Here is a 16,298-nt window from a genome sequence, read left to right on the forward strand (position 1 = left end):
CAAAGTAAGCTCTAAGGCACTAGTCAGCAGTTCTGTCGGTCCTGCACATGCAGCCATATTACCAGGTTTTCTATTTTTGGCATATTTAAAGGTATGATGGTAGTTCTAAAAGAGAAAAAAAGCAGAGGCCCTGTAGTTCTGGCCCCTGCTAGTATGTCTTGATGACTAGCCTTTAAACTGACTACAAAGAAAAGTGTACAATGCATTAAAAACTCTACATTTAAGTGAAGAGGTAATGAAAAAGGAGTAATCAGCATTGGGTAGAATTTCACAGGAAAAGGATTAGACAAAAATATGGAAAATGGAAAATTTACAATTACATTTTTAGTAGTTTTTCAACTAGAGATGACTTGGTGACAAAAGGAAGAGATAATTTGTCATTGTTGTTCTAAATCTAAAAATTAAAAATAAAATCTTACCTGTCTGGAGCAGATCAAAGAAGCCATGATACACATGTGTGGAGTCAGAAATAGTTTCAGCCTCATAATTAAAATACCTAGGACTGTATAAGCTAACAGTTGCAACGCATGATAAACCAGCTGAAAAATGAAACAAAATACAAGTATAAAACAGAAAGAATTTTTACTTAATAAAGAATTTTAAAGAATTAAACTACCTCACTTTTAAAAGTGAGATGCATTCTTTATAAAAAAGAACATCCTGCTTTTACTCAGAGTTTTACTTCTTATTTAGGAAAATAATAATAATAATAATAATAGTAATAATTCTCTAGGGACATTTAGTATAATGTAGTGGATAGATCTAGCACCAGCCCTGAAGTCAGGAGGACTTGAGTTCAAATCTGGCCTCAGACACTTTACATTTTCTAGCTATGTGACTCTGGGCAAGTCACTTAACCCCAATTGCCTCAGGGGGAAAAAAATTTCTAGTCATTAAAACTGCATCAAATAACTAATGCTAGTCCACTCTAAGTATTCAGTCAATCAATACACACTTCTCTCTTTGCCACACTCTTAGGCCTCCCCTCCTTTAACAAAGTCCAGGTCACAGGTTCATAGAATCACAGCCAGAAAGGAAGTTAGTTAAGTCACATAATCCAATGTCCTCCTGCCCAGGGCCCAAGAGAAGTTAAGTGGTTAAGTGATGAACTAAGGGCTGAGCTGGGATTCCACCTCTGATTGCAAATCCATAGATATGATCATGATATGAGCAATAGGAGTCATAGGAAGATAGGGAAGAAGCAAATAACTAGAACTCCATCCCAATTACTAATTCAGGAAGGCATTGGGAGAAATGTGGGTTGCAAATGCAACAATGCTGTCTTAGGAGGACCCGTTTCAATTTATTAAAAACAGAGATTACATCAAACACTACATTTAATCAGTTGTCAAGCTTTATGATAGCAAGCTTTTATCAACTTGGAGATTAAGACATAAAAGCCACGCTTATTTGTGGATGACTGATGACTGCTCAGAGACAGTTGATACACTGATCTGAGAGATCTGGTCTCTGTGCTTCTGGGAAGGACACTGATAGGCGATAGTTCATGCAGAATAGGGTGAGCCTGATAGCGGTGACTTAAAACTAAGCTCTTTAAGAATCCCTGAAGAACTGCTGTCTGACTTGGATAGGATTTCTTATTGTCAGTCAACATGTTTGTAATAAGTATTCCTAATGTGACAGGCGGCGAGACAGACACCAAAGGCACAAGGAAAGGCAAAAACACAGCCCGGGCCGTCAAGAAGGAGTCAACCCACAGGCCACCAAGGATGTGCAAGCTGGGGGAACCGGGGCAAATCTTGGGGAAAGGCACTGGCAGCGTGGACTCGGGTGGGTGAAGTTAGGGAAAGCCTCTCAAAGGAAGAAAAGGAGCCCACTGAGAGGAAGTGAGCCAGGGCACCCCAAACATGGCAAATGAGCAGTCAGAGGGAGAGTCACAAGCAGGAAAAAGGCCAGTGTGGCTGGACCATGGAATATGTGGAGGGGAGTAAGGAGCAAGAGGAAGGGACCAAGCCTGGAAAGGCTTTAAAGCCCAGCAGAAGGTTCTATGTTTGACCCTGAGTGAATGGGGAGCTACTGACAGTTCATGACTTGGAGGACGGGGCAGGCTGGGGCTTTCAAATATCACTAAAGCCACTGACTGCAGGGTGGACAGCAGGGGAGCAAGCTGAGGCGCAGAGATCAGGCCGGAGGCTCTGGGCATGGCACAAGAGAGGGGAGGAGGCACACCTGGGAGACACTAATAACTGCTGCTGCCCCAAACCCCTGCAATCTCCCAGCAGAGGGGGCATCTGGCCTTCTGGCTCCACCATTCCGCCATTGGTCACTGCCAGGTTGACCCATGAAAGCATGTCTTCTGTTGCTACCACAACCACTGGCAGAACCTTAAGACCCAAGAATTCGGGAGGCTCTGTGGGCAGAGTCTGGTGGCATTCTGTTACCGAAGCTCCTCAGAGCATATCACGTAAGACTTGGTGAATTTAGTCACAGGAATCACTCTATAAAGTTCTTCCGTGCATATGCACATCAGTCCTACAACTCACATGGCAACAGTCAATTCAACCAGAAATTCTACACAACAAACTAATAATGTCCATATTTACACAAACCACCCTTAATTTTTAAAACATCTATACATATAAAATATTTACCTCTCCATGATCAAACTGGTGCTTCCTAGGATTTAAAAAGAAAAAAAATTGGATTATTGTTGAAACAACTAATGAAAAAGCTTCATTTATTACAGATTTTATTTTGAAGAAAATTTCTGGAAAAAAAAAAGTCTTCATGTCAAACCACAAATACAAAATATCAACTGTTAACAATTAAAAAAAAAAAAAACCACATAAAATGCAAATGTTGCCCTATACTATAAATGAGTTCTTGGATTTAATCAGTCACTTCCAGTTCCTTGATAAATTTAACTTGTCACAGAACTCACAAGCTACGGGGCATTCTGCCAGGGTTTCAAGGACAAGGTCAGGCCAGTGAGTTCTGAGAGCCCTTGTTGCTTATCCCCTTCCTCTTTCTTTTCCTCAGCAAAACTGGAGCAGTCAGAAGTTGCTCCCTTGTTGCAGGAGGGTCCCTGGGTTGTAATATTGAAAGGATCCCCAATTCTTCCTGAAGATCCTCAGTCCTTTCCATCCCTAGTCTGTATCCCTGACTCTTGAGGAACAGTCACAGCCACAGTATCCTTACTTCTTAGTTATGAGGCTTTATTCAGTTCAAAAATGGAGACAAACAGGGAAAATGAAACTACTTTACTTCCCTTCCATTCACAAAGACCCATTGCCCAGTCCTGTTAGGAGCACCATAAAGTCCCAGGGCTAATGGCCGCATCCAGGTTGGGCTGTAGAGCTGCCCCAGGTAGCCACAAGGGTCCAGACCCTCTCTTCTATTTGTGGCTCCCCTGATACAAATCACCAGGAGAGACAGGAAGGGCTGCACCACAGAGAAGGGCATTCTTACCCCTTTTCACCCAAGCCTCAATTTCCAAATGTTCTGGGCAGACTAGAGCCATGACCACAGCAAGCGGACCCCGGGATCATAGGACAGAGCTGGAAGGGAGAGGCCTGAAAACTCATTTAGGCCAACCCCACTATTTCACAAATGGAAGCTCTATGGAGAATTAGTGGCAAGGATAGACTGGGGAGGAGCCCTGAAGCCCAGTTTCGTGACTCCAAATCACAGCCTTGTCGCTCCTCCTTCAGACTGCCCACCATACTCATGGCCCTACACAAGGTAAGCCCCCTTTGGACAAGGACCGCCTGCGCACTGTCTCTGCCCCTCAGCCCAGCCCAGTGTCCAGCATGAAGAATGAGCACAAGCCTGTGGAAGGTCACAGGCAAGAGCCCCAAAGCAGGGGGGTGTATCTCCAAGGAGTTAGCACAGGCTGGGAGAGGGGCCCGGCCGGGGGTTAATGCAGTGCTTTCCTGCCTCCAGCTTCACAGAAGCCCAGGAGCCACAGAAAGGGGACGGAATTCTGCTCCCCTTACAGATGGTCAGCTGGACGGGAGGGCTAGAGGGCTCGATGTAGCATCACGTGTGCCCCCAATAGGAAGGGCTTGGAAATCTATGACTTGCACGTTTTATGACCAGCTGTGGCCATCGCTGTGGGAGTTTGTTTCTACTGTATGAGAGGTTCTAGCTGAGGCTTCAGGCTGGGGTGGAGAGCCAGCCCCAGAGCCAAGAAATCTCATCTCAGACACCTTCTACCTGGGAGATCCTGGGCAAGCCACCCAGACTCTCAGCTCCCAGGAAGCTCTCAAACATTCTAAGTGGCAGAGCAGGTGCTGATATAAACAGGAGAGGGAGGTTCCCCAACAGGAGTTCCCTAACACGGATGAAATTATAGTTCTAGGACAAAGGGATAGGAAGGAAAATAGTATGATAATAGGAATAGATATAAGGAAATGAAGGGAAGGACAAGCTTAACTATGAACATGGATGGTAGAAAAACTGAATCATAAAGTGTGATGTAAACAGTGATTAATGCAGAAATCAATACATATTTTAAAGTGAAGTATTTACCTTAGATGAGAACGTTGTTTAGACAACACACACAAAATATCAGTCATAGTCTGTGAACAGAATTTTTAAAACTTCAGATTAATAATTTCAAAAAACAATTTTCCAACATTTATGTTTTCTAAATTAAAAAAACTGAAAAGTTAAGAGACAAATCAGATCGCTAAAGAGAAGCCTTATATAAAATAAGAAGTGTTTTCCCCATTTGTATAGAAATACAAAATTTCTATAAAATTACCTCAAGGACTGATATTTCTAAGATTTAAGCACATCTTACCCCAATACAAGAACTAGGAAAGATTTCCTTAAAATAACAAATGAGGATTTCATCTTAAACTCCATAATCACAATCTCACCATTTCCCCCACTCAGTCATTTTCTACTCCTCCTCTGCACATTTAGAGTAATGACAGTATTACTCTCCCAAGACATCCAAACAGAAGATGTTAGCATTGTCTTTCACTTTTCTTGCCTCCTATCCTATACCCCATTAAGTGTCAAGTCTTCTGGAGTCTATATTCTCTAACCCTCTTCCACTTTTTCCTTTTTTTTTTTCCCATCACTTGCTGCGCCAGTCTCATTCAAATTACATCTACATAATCTGATCAAACTGGAATAGAGAGAATGAAAAACAAATTCGACTCAACCCTTATTATTGGCTTTGGGGCACATATGAAAGTCTGGATTCAAGACTCACTAAAAGACAGACAAAAACAATGTGTACAGATCTAGAGACAGCAACAACATATGTGCATTACATCACAAAGTACACACCTACCCTTCTAACAATTGCTGCAAACACCACAAGAACAACAGGAAGCAGCAATGTCCTTGTGTACCTCAATGGAGTCTGAAATTCAAAAAGGCATTTAGGGTTACGTTAACTGATAATTTTATTTTGCTAAAAAAAAATGAGAAACTAAGTTTTTAAAAAAGTACGACTATGGAAATTTAACAAATCACTGAGTCCTAGTTTCCCATTAATTTCCACTGGAAAACTGTATATGTATTCTGGAGAAAAGTCTTCCTTAATATGGAGTTAAAAACATGATACTAAATCTACTTCCTAACTACTCATTAGGCTTGAAATACTGAACACTTGTGGTCTAAAAGAAACATTTTTAGTTTATTTTTGCTATTCTTTCTGACTTAACCAAATATAGGATGAATATATTTTTCTTTGTATCACATAATTTCTAAAAAAAATTATACTTAAAATATTAAAGGTTGCCTTATCTTTAATATCCAACCCTAACCTTTAATTTGCATGGAACACTCTTGCAGTGCTACCAGGAACAGAACTAACACATATCATACTGTATATCGTCATAGTATGTGATATGGGCTAACACATATACTGTGTATAGTCAAGATTGGGAGGGAGCACAAAGGAAACCCTGGGAAATAGTGCTCAATGAAGCAACTCTCCCATGTCAAAGGGAAAAGACATTTTGAACTCCTCTGCTTGGAGATATGAAATTGAATGAATGAAGTCATTTACCAAAAAAAACCCTGATACTTGGCAAGCTTCTTGACCCCTAGCATGGAACACTGAAGAAATGACATGTCAACTGAAATATGCAACAAAAATAAATATTCATCTATGGTAATCTGTTTTGCTGATTTTTTTTTTTTTTTGCTTAAGTACCATTCTGCTATAAATGTCTTGAGAAAGTATGGACTTTGAAATTTCCAGTGACCTTCACTTGTTTCTCCAACATCAGATTAAAATCTATTTCAACAAAATAAGCAATCACTGACATCTGAAGTTAACAAAATTGAAATATCCTCTAAAAGAATATCTATTAATTTATACATATTATATCACACAATAATATATGTTTACATTTATATAGATATATCGCATTTATATAGAAAGAAATGGAGCTCAATATATATCCTGTCTTCTATATAAAGCCTGTGCCATTTTTGATTTTACAATCATTTCAAATTAAATTAGACATTATTTAATAACAAATATGTAGCATGTAAGCTGTTTTACAAAAAATTAATAATAATAGCATGAATATGAAACTTCAAGTTCAAAGTGCTTCACCTATGTGACTTCATTTGCTCTATGTAATAATTCTGTTAACATGTTATCCCCATTTTAGAGATGAGGAAACAGAGGTAAACTGGCTTGTCTAGGGTCACACAGCTATTAAATATTAGAGGAAAAATTTGGAATTAAGTCTTCCTGATATAAGCAAATCCTTAGAGTCTGTTGCCTAAAAAAAAAAAAACAAAAAAAAAAAACCTGAGTAACAGGTCCCAGAACGGTTTCTTTCATATTTAAAGGATAAAAGAGCCCAAAGCAGTTTTTTGCATCTCCAATCACAGATAAGTACTGTCATTGAGTTTCTTTTATTCCTTGAAGATTTTACTACAAACATCTGACAGGATTTCTCTCACCTGGCTCTTTCATCAGGAAGACAACAGAGAATTTCAATAACCATTCTCAGTTTCAAAGAACATTATCTGGCTCAAGGCTTAATAAATGTTCTGATATTGACTAACACAATGCAAATGTACTTCAGAGATGTCAGAAGAACATTAGAGGCCACTGTGTCCAACCTCCTCATTTAAAAATGAGGAAAAGGAGGCACTGAGAGGGTAAGTGACCTGCCCAGGATTATTAAAGCAGAAATTTTTTTGCACCTCAAATTTACAGGCAAGATTTCAAATCCAATGAATATATCGTGTACAAAAGACATCTGTCTTTTGAAATTTTCTTATGCTCTTCTGTTATGTCTATGGCTATGTGGTGGGTCAGTATTATCTTTCAAATAAATCAAAAAGCTGAGACAAAAAAAGCAAGATTTAGATTTTTATTGTTTTTATTTTTTTAGCTTGTACATGTATATTCATTTTTTTCCTATATTTCTGTATAAGTCAGGGTGGGAAAGAAAAATAAGAACAAAAGAGATAAACCATGAGAAAGAAAGAAAAAAGAAGGTGAAAACATTGTGCGCTGATCCATGTTCAGTGGTCTTTTTCTAGATGCAGATGGGCTTTCCATTCAAAGTGTATTGGTACTGCCTCAGATCACTGAATTACTGAGAAGAACCAAGTCTATCATAGTTGAGCGAGATTTAGATGTTTTTCTTAGTCCAAACTTCTCCTCCATCATTTTACAGATGGAGAATCTTAAAGTGACATGTGCCCAAAATGACCCAGAGGCAGCAGCAGCCTTGGGATTCCCAGCCGCTTGTTCCTGAACCTCTAAATACAGAAATGATAAGTTCATAAAATGAACGACACTTGAGAGAAATGGAATCACTCAGGAGAGTAAGCAAAGAATTAAATATTCAAGGGATATGTTTAGCTCTTGAAAAATGTCTACTTAATGTTAGTGCATCTATTTTTTCATCTACAAACTGCTATCCTTATCTTACTTTTTTCCTCCATATTACTTTGCAGAAAGACCTTATTTTGATGCAGTAATGCCTTTTCTGTGCAAAATCCAGGGCCGGACAGGCACCAAGAAAGGCCAGCCAGGAACACCTCCTTACCTCTTTTTCCATGAAGTCAAACTCTGCAGCACAGGTGTACATTAGGGTGTCAAAATCCTTGTAACTGAAGAATTTGGAGGTTAACAGGTTGCTTATGTGAGCCTAGCAGAAAAACAAGGCAAAAGGCAATTCAGTTAGTGGTTCTCTGAGACTTTAGTGCCAGCACCTGGAGATAATTGGCAGCCAGCGGCCAAGGGGGCAAAGGCCCAGGCTGGGCAGGGGCAGCAGGGCCCAACCAGTTACTCTCCTGGGTTTCCATACTCAGCTCCAGCTCCTCTGCCTCACTTCCCTGTGGCCTGAATTCTAAGGTACCATTCTGCCAGGTCCTCCACCCACAAGCTTGCTCAATAGAGAACCAAAACCACACTTCTGAAATCTCTTATTCACACTTAGGCTTAAAATCAAGGTTTAGCTTTTGAGGAGGCCTTACCCTAGTTTAGCCGATATCAACTCCTTAAGCTAAACTGCAGATTCTACTTAAAATTTGAGGTCTCACCTTTATGGTGGAACATCTGGGGCATGGGGCAACTGGCACCCTTGACAAGGTAATGTCAGCTCATGGGAAAAGCTGTCTCTGTTGTCACAGCAAGTGATCAGTTATGCCCCGAAGAGAAGCCATTTAACACTAATGGCTTAGAGTAAAGGGTAAAAGCTCAATGAAACTCATCTTCAAATCAGGCGATTCATTTCAACTGGTTCAACAAACATTTATTAAGACCTCCTGTGGTCAAGGCACTGTACTAAAACCAAGGAAGAGAGAATGATATTTTCAACTAATTCTAATTAGGTTCTTTATGAATCTTTGTTAAATGGAAATTATCATGTGCCCAGCACTGGCCTAGGTCCTGTGGGAGACAGGAAGTTCATGCCAGACAAGATCCCAAAAGCTGTTCCTCTTCCCCTGTAGGATGGAAGCTCCCCAAGGGCAGACTTTCACTTGGTCTTCCTTGCAGGGTCTGGTACACAGTGGGCACCTAAATTCTTGTCCACTGGTTGATTGTAGTTTACAGTCTAATGGGGGGAAAGGGGCAGGATGTTGCATGCACAGATCACTGAAGTAACTTAATACAGAGAATAAATACAAGAGAAGTCCTACATAATTTAGTAACAGCCAAAACAAACTATGAATGATAAGATGCCAATGAAAATGCTAGCTTTATTTAAAGTTACTAGTTTGAAGGAAGTTCTACATTTCTTTCTCACCAAACCCTAGGAACCTATCATTTATTACTCTGATGCCTCACATTTGAGCTCCAATGTGAAGCCAGAGCCGGCTTCTCCCTGGTCCAGCAGAAGGCCTTGGCCATCAGGAAACTCGGGGTCTTCTCTCGAATATTCTTTCCTCCTCCCAGTCCCTGACACTCCAAGACTTTCTTCTCAACTCCCTGGAATCTCGTTTCTTCCCCATTCTATGCAAACGCTTTCCTCAAGGTTATCCTAGACCTGACCAGATCCAATACTAAGCTCAGTCTTTGACTTTTCCATACATTTTGACACCGTTGATCACCACCTTTCTCTGCTCTCCCTGCCCCTTGCCTGGCTTCCTTATTTTCCTGAGCTCTATCTCCTAGTTGACACTCCCTCCTTAATCTCTGTTCCTGGTCCCCCTTCCTCATCCCTATAGGCTTATATATCCTGTGCTCCCATCTGAGCTACCCTCTCTCCATGATCTCTTTCATTACCTCCATTACTATTTCTATAAGGATGACCCTCAAGTCTCTATTTCTAGGCTCAACTCCTTCCCTGAATTTCAGAGCCTCGTTTATATTACAGTTCATTCATCCAGATGATAACTCAAACTCCCTACATATAAAATCAAACACATTATAATAACCTTCCTAAACTAACCATTCCTCTTCATTTCCCTATTTCTGTTGATGGTACCATCTTTCACTCAGGATCAAAATCTCATGAGTCACCCAACTCATTCCTTTTTCTCTAAACCACTAAGGATTGTATCTCTGATATCTTTGGAACCTCAAAGCCCAGTAGCACACCCCCGCAACCCTTTTTTAATTCCCATTTACTAGCAAACTTGCTCAGACTTTCACTTCATATTGGGGGAGGAAATAGTCAAAAGCAAAACACTTTTAAGTAAGGACAGAGTGAAAGGAGAGACAAAATAGAATAAATGGGATGGGGACAGGGAATACAGTTAGCAATAATAACTGAAAAAAAAAATTGAAGCAAGTTTCTCTGATAAAGGTTCCCTTTCTCAAATATATAAGAAACTGAATTAAATTTATAAAAATAAGAACTATTCCTCAATACATGATCAAAAGATATGAACAGTTTTCAGATGAAGTAATCAAAGCTATCGATAGCCATATGAAAAAATGCTCTCTATTGACTGGAGAAATGCAAATTAAAACAATTCAGAGAAATTAACTCATACTATCAGATTGGCAACGGACACGGGGAGGAAAATACAAATGTTAGAAGAAATGTGAGAAAAATAAGATACTGATACACTGGTGATATTGTTACTTGATTCAATCATTCTGTGGAAAAAGCTATGAAACCATGCATATCCTTTGACCTAGCAACATCACTACTAGGTGTGTATCCCAAAAGATATAAAAAACAAAAAACTAAAAGGACCCGCATGGTCAAAAATATTTATAGCAGGTCTTTTCTAAAGGCAAAGAAGTGAAAATTGAGGGGATACCCGTCAACTGGGAAATGCTTGAACAAATTATGGCATCTGGTTATGATGGAATACTATTGTGTTATAAGAAATGATGATCAGACTACTTTGAAAAAAACCTAGAAAGACATCTTTGAGCTAATGCAAAGTGAAATGTACTTTGTACAAAGCAACGGCAATATTGTAGGAATGATCAGCCAGGAATGACTTCACTATTCTCGACAATACAATGATCCGAGAAAACTCTGAAAGACTTTTGATGAAAAATGCTTCTATACTCAAAGAAAGAATTAATGGTGTTTGAATGCAGATTGAAGCATACTTTTTTTTACTTTATTATTCTTGAAGCTTTTTTTTTTTGAGGGGGGAGTCTGCTTTCTTTTGAAACAGGACTTAATGGAAATGTTTTGCAGGAATACACATGCAACTTATATTTAATTGCTTGTTTTCTCAATGGGGAGAAGAGGATACATGGGAAGGGAGAAAGGGCAAGAATCTGAAACTCAAAGTTTTAAAAACAAATACTAAAAACTGTTTTTTATATGTAACTGGGAAGAAATGAAGTACTAAATTTTTTTTAAAATGAAAAAAAATAACAAATCAGTTCCATAATTCATTACATATCTGCTATGTTTAAGGCTCTATGCTCAACCCTGGGCTTACAAAGACAAAAATAAAAAAGTCCTGAAGTAAAGGAGCTTCTTTTCTGTTGTCATGTTCGATAGCAAATTTCTACATAATTCTTAAATGTTTACTACTTTGAGGAGTAGCTCCTATTCATACTTGAATACTGAGAACTATTAAACTAAGTGAATATTTTACTAAAACTATAAACTAGCAGCAATATTTAAAGATGTCACAAAGGAAATAAAAACAAGGAAATTATTGACAAGTGATTCCCAAAGAGTTAATATCTTTGAGGGACGGCATTAATTCCCAAGTGGAATAACCTCAGGAACACCAGAATAATAAGACCAATTAAATTTTATCTTCAAAAAGGATAAAAGAGATAGCAGAGATACAAAGCACTCCTTCCCTATTTCCTCCAACAAAGAGATCTTTATTTTTTGGAAAGATATGAGGGGCTGGAAAACAAATTTTCCCAATGATAGTCTAAAAAGTTATAGAAGTCTTACCAGTCTCATCTTGTTTCCAACACAGTAAATTGCTTATCAATGAAAGTCAATAATCAATGTGGAGTATTCCGGCACTACTAATATCATAATCAGGTTATTTCTCATTTGCTTTCTATTTAGCTCATCACAGTGCTATGCTGGAAAATTCTAGATGGACTTGTACTGGCCATTTTCTTTAAGTTCAATAACTGGCTGATTTATTGGTTTATGGAGTTTGTCTCTGTCTGTCTGTCAGTCTCTTTCTCTCTCTTACACACACACACACACACACACACACACACACACACACACACACACAGTTGATCAGCTTAGCATCTCTTGCCATTTACTTTGTACATGATGAGAAGCTAAATAGAGGCTATAAAATTAGTAGTCATATAGTCATGTGTACAAAAATCACTTTTTTGATTCTGATAAAATTATGTCATCCCTCCTTCCCCAAATCAATTGCAAATATTGTTAGTTATTTTATATTTTAGTTTTAATTTCTGAAAGTCCCTTGACTTGATTTCTCTTAGGTATAAGAAGCAATAAGAAAATAGTTCTAGAAAGTCCCTAAAAGCCTATTTTCTCCTCTTTAATTACCTTTTAAATAGAGAAATATTTTTTCTGCAAAAGCACAATTTGGATAAAAGTTACAATTATCTTGAAATACCAATAATCTCAAAACACTAGAAATATACCATGAACAACACAAGTCAGTTATCAAGAATAATAAAAGAAAGACAAGTGGCCTTCATTGAGCACTCAGTTGCTATCTCAAAGTTATCTTGGATAAATAGGAGTCAAGAAACAATACAGAAAAGTATGGTTCAAGAAGCCTCAATTTATAATTCAGAGGGTGGGTTGAATATTAATTTTGTCACATTATTTAACCTGAGCCTCAACTTCCTTATTTGTAAAATGAGGAAATTTGGACTAAGTCACGACCATCTTTTACCTCTAAACTCACTGAAATCATGAAATAAATGGTTTCTAAAATACATTTGGAGGGCTTCCTTAAGACATACGTCTATATGTTGGGAAGTTTCAACACATCTGAATGATATGGAAGATTAAATAAAATGAGGTAATTAATAAAAAAAACAGCTTTAGAAAACTTCTGGGGATAAATCCAAACATACACATGTTTAGTTCATAAAAATACTTAGTTAAACTAACAAATAGATTAGACTCTGTAATTTAGTTTAATTAAGTGGTAATTTTTTAAAATCTCAAAATGATACTTTCATTTATCAAGTCTTCTCATGTGTAAGCTAAAACATACTTACATCATCGGCAATGCCTAAGATTTTAGAAGTCAAGTACTTCAATAGGACTGTTCCAAACAACCAAGTACATCCCTGAATAACCTAAAAAAAAATTTTAAATCTTAAAATCACAATAACAATTTGGAAACTTTAAATAATAAAATAAATAGTTTAATTACATAAAGAATGGACATTACTGGTATTTAAGAATACAGTACATGCATCTTAAATGAACATCAAGTATGAAATACCAAAATTAATATGTAGGACTTAAAATAAATAATGCCATTGACAATTAGTGTTTCACATTTGTACATTTTATAGATGGTATATGAAGTAATTAGAGTTGAATTATAAACACATACACAAAACTATGATTTCATTATTAAACTTTTGCCAATATGGCCTTGTCACAAGGAACACAAGAACAAAATAAACAAAATCAACATTTTCTCCTAAAATAATGGTCCAAGTTTGCTTTAATGCACACAAAAGCAGCAACATTATAGACAGTCACACAAATGATGCTGCTGGGCTCTGCACTAAATTTTAAGCAATAGTTTATTTTCCTGAAGTTTACTTGGAAGGAGGAAAAAAGATACAGTGGATGATGTAAACAATAAGAATAACAAAACAGAGCAAAGCCTCTCATTAGACCAGATGGTTCCTTACCCATAAGCTGAGTTCAGACACATTCGCTTTCAGGAAATGTGGTCTCATTGCCAGGATGCCCTACCAAAGGCAGAGAAAACACAAGAAAACAGTTAAGGACACAATTAGAATTGGTAACCATTTGAACATTAAAAAACCATGGAAAACGCAGGGCCCCTAAGCATGTACAAGTTACTCAAATGCCAAACATCCTAGGAGTAATGATCTTCATTGCTTCTCACCCCTCACAAAAGGATAAGAGAAGGAGTTCATTTCTCCACATGGGAAACTCTCCAAAGCAGTCATTTTTAGCATTAAAAACAAGATCACCACATACTACAAAGTAGCAAATTTCTAAACATAAAAGGATTTAATTATAGTGTCTAGACATAAAGTGTGCCATACTGCATTTAGGATCCAAAATGAATTTCACATTCATCATCTAATAGTAAATAAACTAAAATAATCCAAAGCTTAACTTTGATGACTTTAAAATATCAAATATAAACTTAAACTGAAAAGATTTTTCTCGAGTCTTAATATTCTACATCTTAGCTAGTGTCTAAATCTAAAACTCAAGTTAAAACTAGAGAAGAACTATTTATTTAGCACATTTATGAACTGGGGTCACATTTACATGTCAACTCCAATCATCTCAAAGTACTGGTGTCTGTAGCATTTGATAGCAAATGGTAAGTACTGATTTCCACATGTTTTACTTTTCAAAAATCAACAAATCAACATTATTAAATGCTTACAATGTGCCAGGTAGTATGTTAAGTCCTAGAGATAAAAAAAGAAGGCACTATATAGTTCCTAATCACAAAGAACTAACAATCTAATGACATGCGAGTAAATCTATACAAAGCAAGCTATATACAAAATAAAAAACAGTAACAAGGAATCAATCAATATTTTCAGAGTTTGGGCAGTTGCAATCAAGGTACAGGGCTCAAATTAGCAAGTCTTTAAGAAGAAAAAAAACTACAAGCAAAATCTAAATGAACTTGCAAAGGTTCTAGATCTATTAACGATTTTACCTTAGGATATAACCCATATAGGATATTACCCATCCCAATTACTTCAAACTTTGCAAAAATATCATGAGATAAAATACCAAAAATCTGACACCCAAACGAAAACTTCACATGAAGAAGCCTTTATAATTTTAGTGAAAAATTCCGATTTCAAACACTGAGTATCACATAAATATAAATACATGTGTTTATAGATAAAAACATATGTAAACAACATGGTATATTCTGAAGCTGCTATTTCAATACTATTTGCATATAACACATACTAACGTGTAAAATATACATCAATATGCTCATATAAACTTATAAGATGCTGGGAACCAATCTGATTCCTGTGAATTTGCCCACATCGGACAAGGGCCTGTCCTCCCATAGGTTTGCTCCATACTTTCCCATTCCTTGCATCCTGAAACAGAAGAATGGCCCAGGATGGGAAGGGCAGAGATGCAAGATGCAAAAATTCAGTTACCTGAGGAAAAATGGGCTTTTATCCCAAAGGAAGTAAAACTTCTTCACCAGAGTGGAAAAAAGACTCTCACTCTAAAGACATTTCCCCATGTGAAAAGAATTCCACAATTATGCTGGACATTCAATCCTTCATACCACCCGACTAAAACAGATGTCAAAGCATCCTCTCTTCATCTATGTTTTTTATTTTTATTTTTTTTTTGTTGGGCTGTCTGATTATACCATTTAATATATAATAGTGAACTGTGAAGACTGTGTATTTTAAAATCAGCTGGAGTCAGGAATTCAGGTTAGGGGAAAATCGTCAATCTTTATTCTCAGTGAAGAAAGATCGGAGGTGGAAAGGAATGGGCAATAGCAATGTGTGTAGCTGAGTCAAGAAGCTAGCTAGACCAGCAGCCACACGACCAGCAGCTACAAGAATGGAATCCAGGCTCAATCTCTCCCAGCCTCTCTTCCTGTCTCTGCCTCCACCCACCAAAATCGTCATTTCCTATACAACACATCAGGACTTGCACAGAGAGTGGGCGGGGGCCATTCTTTATCCAATCATGTATATTAATAGAGTGTAGTCCAATTACTATTTAGCCTCTCTTGCTTGGGACTTCAGTGCATCAACTCAAGCCCCAGCCTATTACAGTGAACTGGGTAATTAACTAGCACATGAAGGCAAGAACCCAGTTCACTATTATATATTTATAATTAATAATTTTTAAAATCAAAAAATGTAGTAATATAACTTATCTCTGAGAAGCCTATTTATAGGAAAGCACAAGGAATTCAGATACATGGGGAAAGAGAGAAGGCAAGCCTTGCTAGGCTCAAGCCTTATGTCTCTTGGGGTCTCAAGTGTCTCTTTAAGAAGATACCTAAAAACTTTACCATTACTGGGTTTGCATCCCAAAAGGATTTCTCCCCCTCCAAAAAAAGGGGGAAAGACTTGCATGTACAAGAGTATGTAGCCACTCTTTCTGAGGGGTCAAAGAAGTAGAAATTGAGGAGATGGTCATCAAGTGGGGAATGGCTGAACAAACTATGGCATATGATTATAGTGGAATATTATAATACTATAAGAAAGGATAAGCAGGATGGTTTCAAGAAAAACTTGG

The 16,298-nt window shown here is 37.6% G+C and overlaps 1 protein-coding gene across 1 annotated transcript in view; it reads right to left on the reverse strand.

The window, feature by feature from the left end:
* The window catches only part of DPY19L1 (dpy-19 like C-mannosyltransferase 1), a 106,324-nt gene that overhangs the window by 13,951 nt on the left and 76,075 nt on the right, over positions 1 to 16,298 (reverse strand). The window contains exons 12-18 of the mRNA XM_031953001.1: positions 13,706 to 13,765; positions 13,055 to 13,135; positions 8,001 to 8,102; positions 5,267 to 5,338; positions 4,492 to 4,541; positions 2,613 to 2,637; positions 420 to 539 (exon numbers count right to left, since the gene is read on the reverse strand). Coding sequence (XP_031808861.1) covers positions 420 to 539; positions 2,613 to 2,637; positions 4,492 to 4,541; positions 5,267 to 5,338; positions 8,001 to 8,102; positions 13,055 to 13,135; positions 13,706 to 13,765 — 510 coding nt within the window. The remainder of the gene's footprint in view (positions 1 to 419; positions 540 to 2,612; positions 2,638 to 4,491; positions 4,542 to 5,266; positions 5,339 to 8,000; positions 8,103 to 13,054; positions 13,136 to 13,705; positions 13,766 to 16,298) is intronic.

This window comes from Sarcophilus harrisii, chromosome 1 (assembly GCF_902635505.1).
Source record: "Sarcophilus harrisii chromosome 1, mSarHar1.11, whole genome shotgun sequence".
In the NCBI taxonomy this organism is placed as follows: Eukaryota; Metazoa; Chordata; class Mammalia; order Dasyuromorphia; family Dasyuridae; genus Sarcophilus; species Sarcophilus harrisii.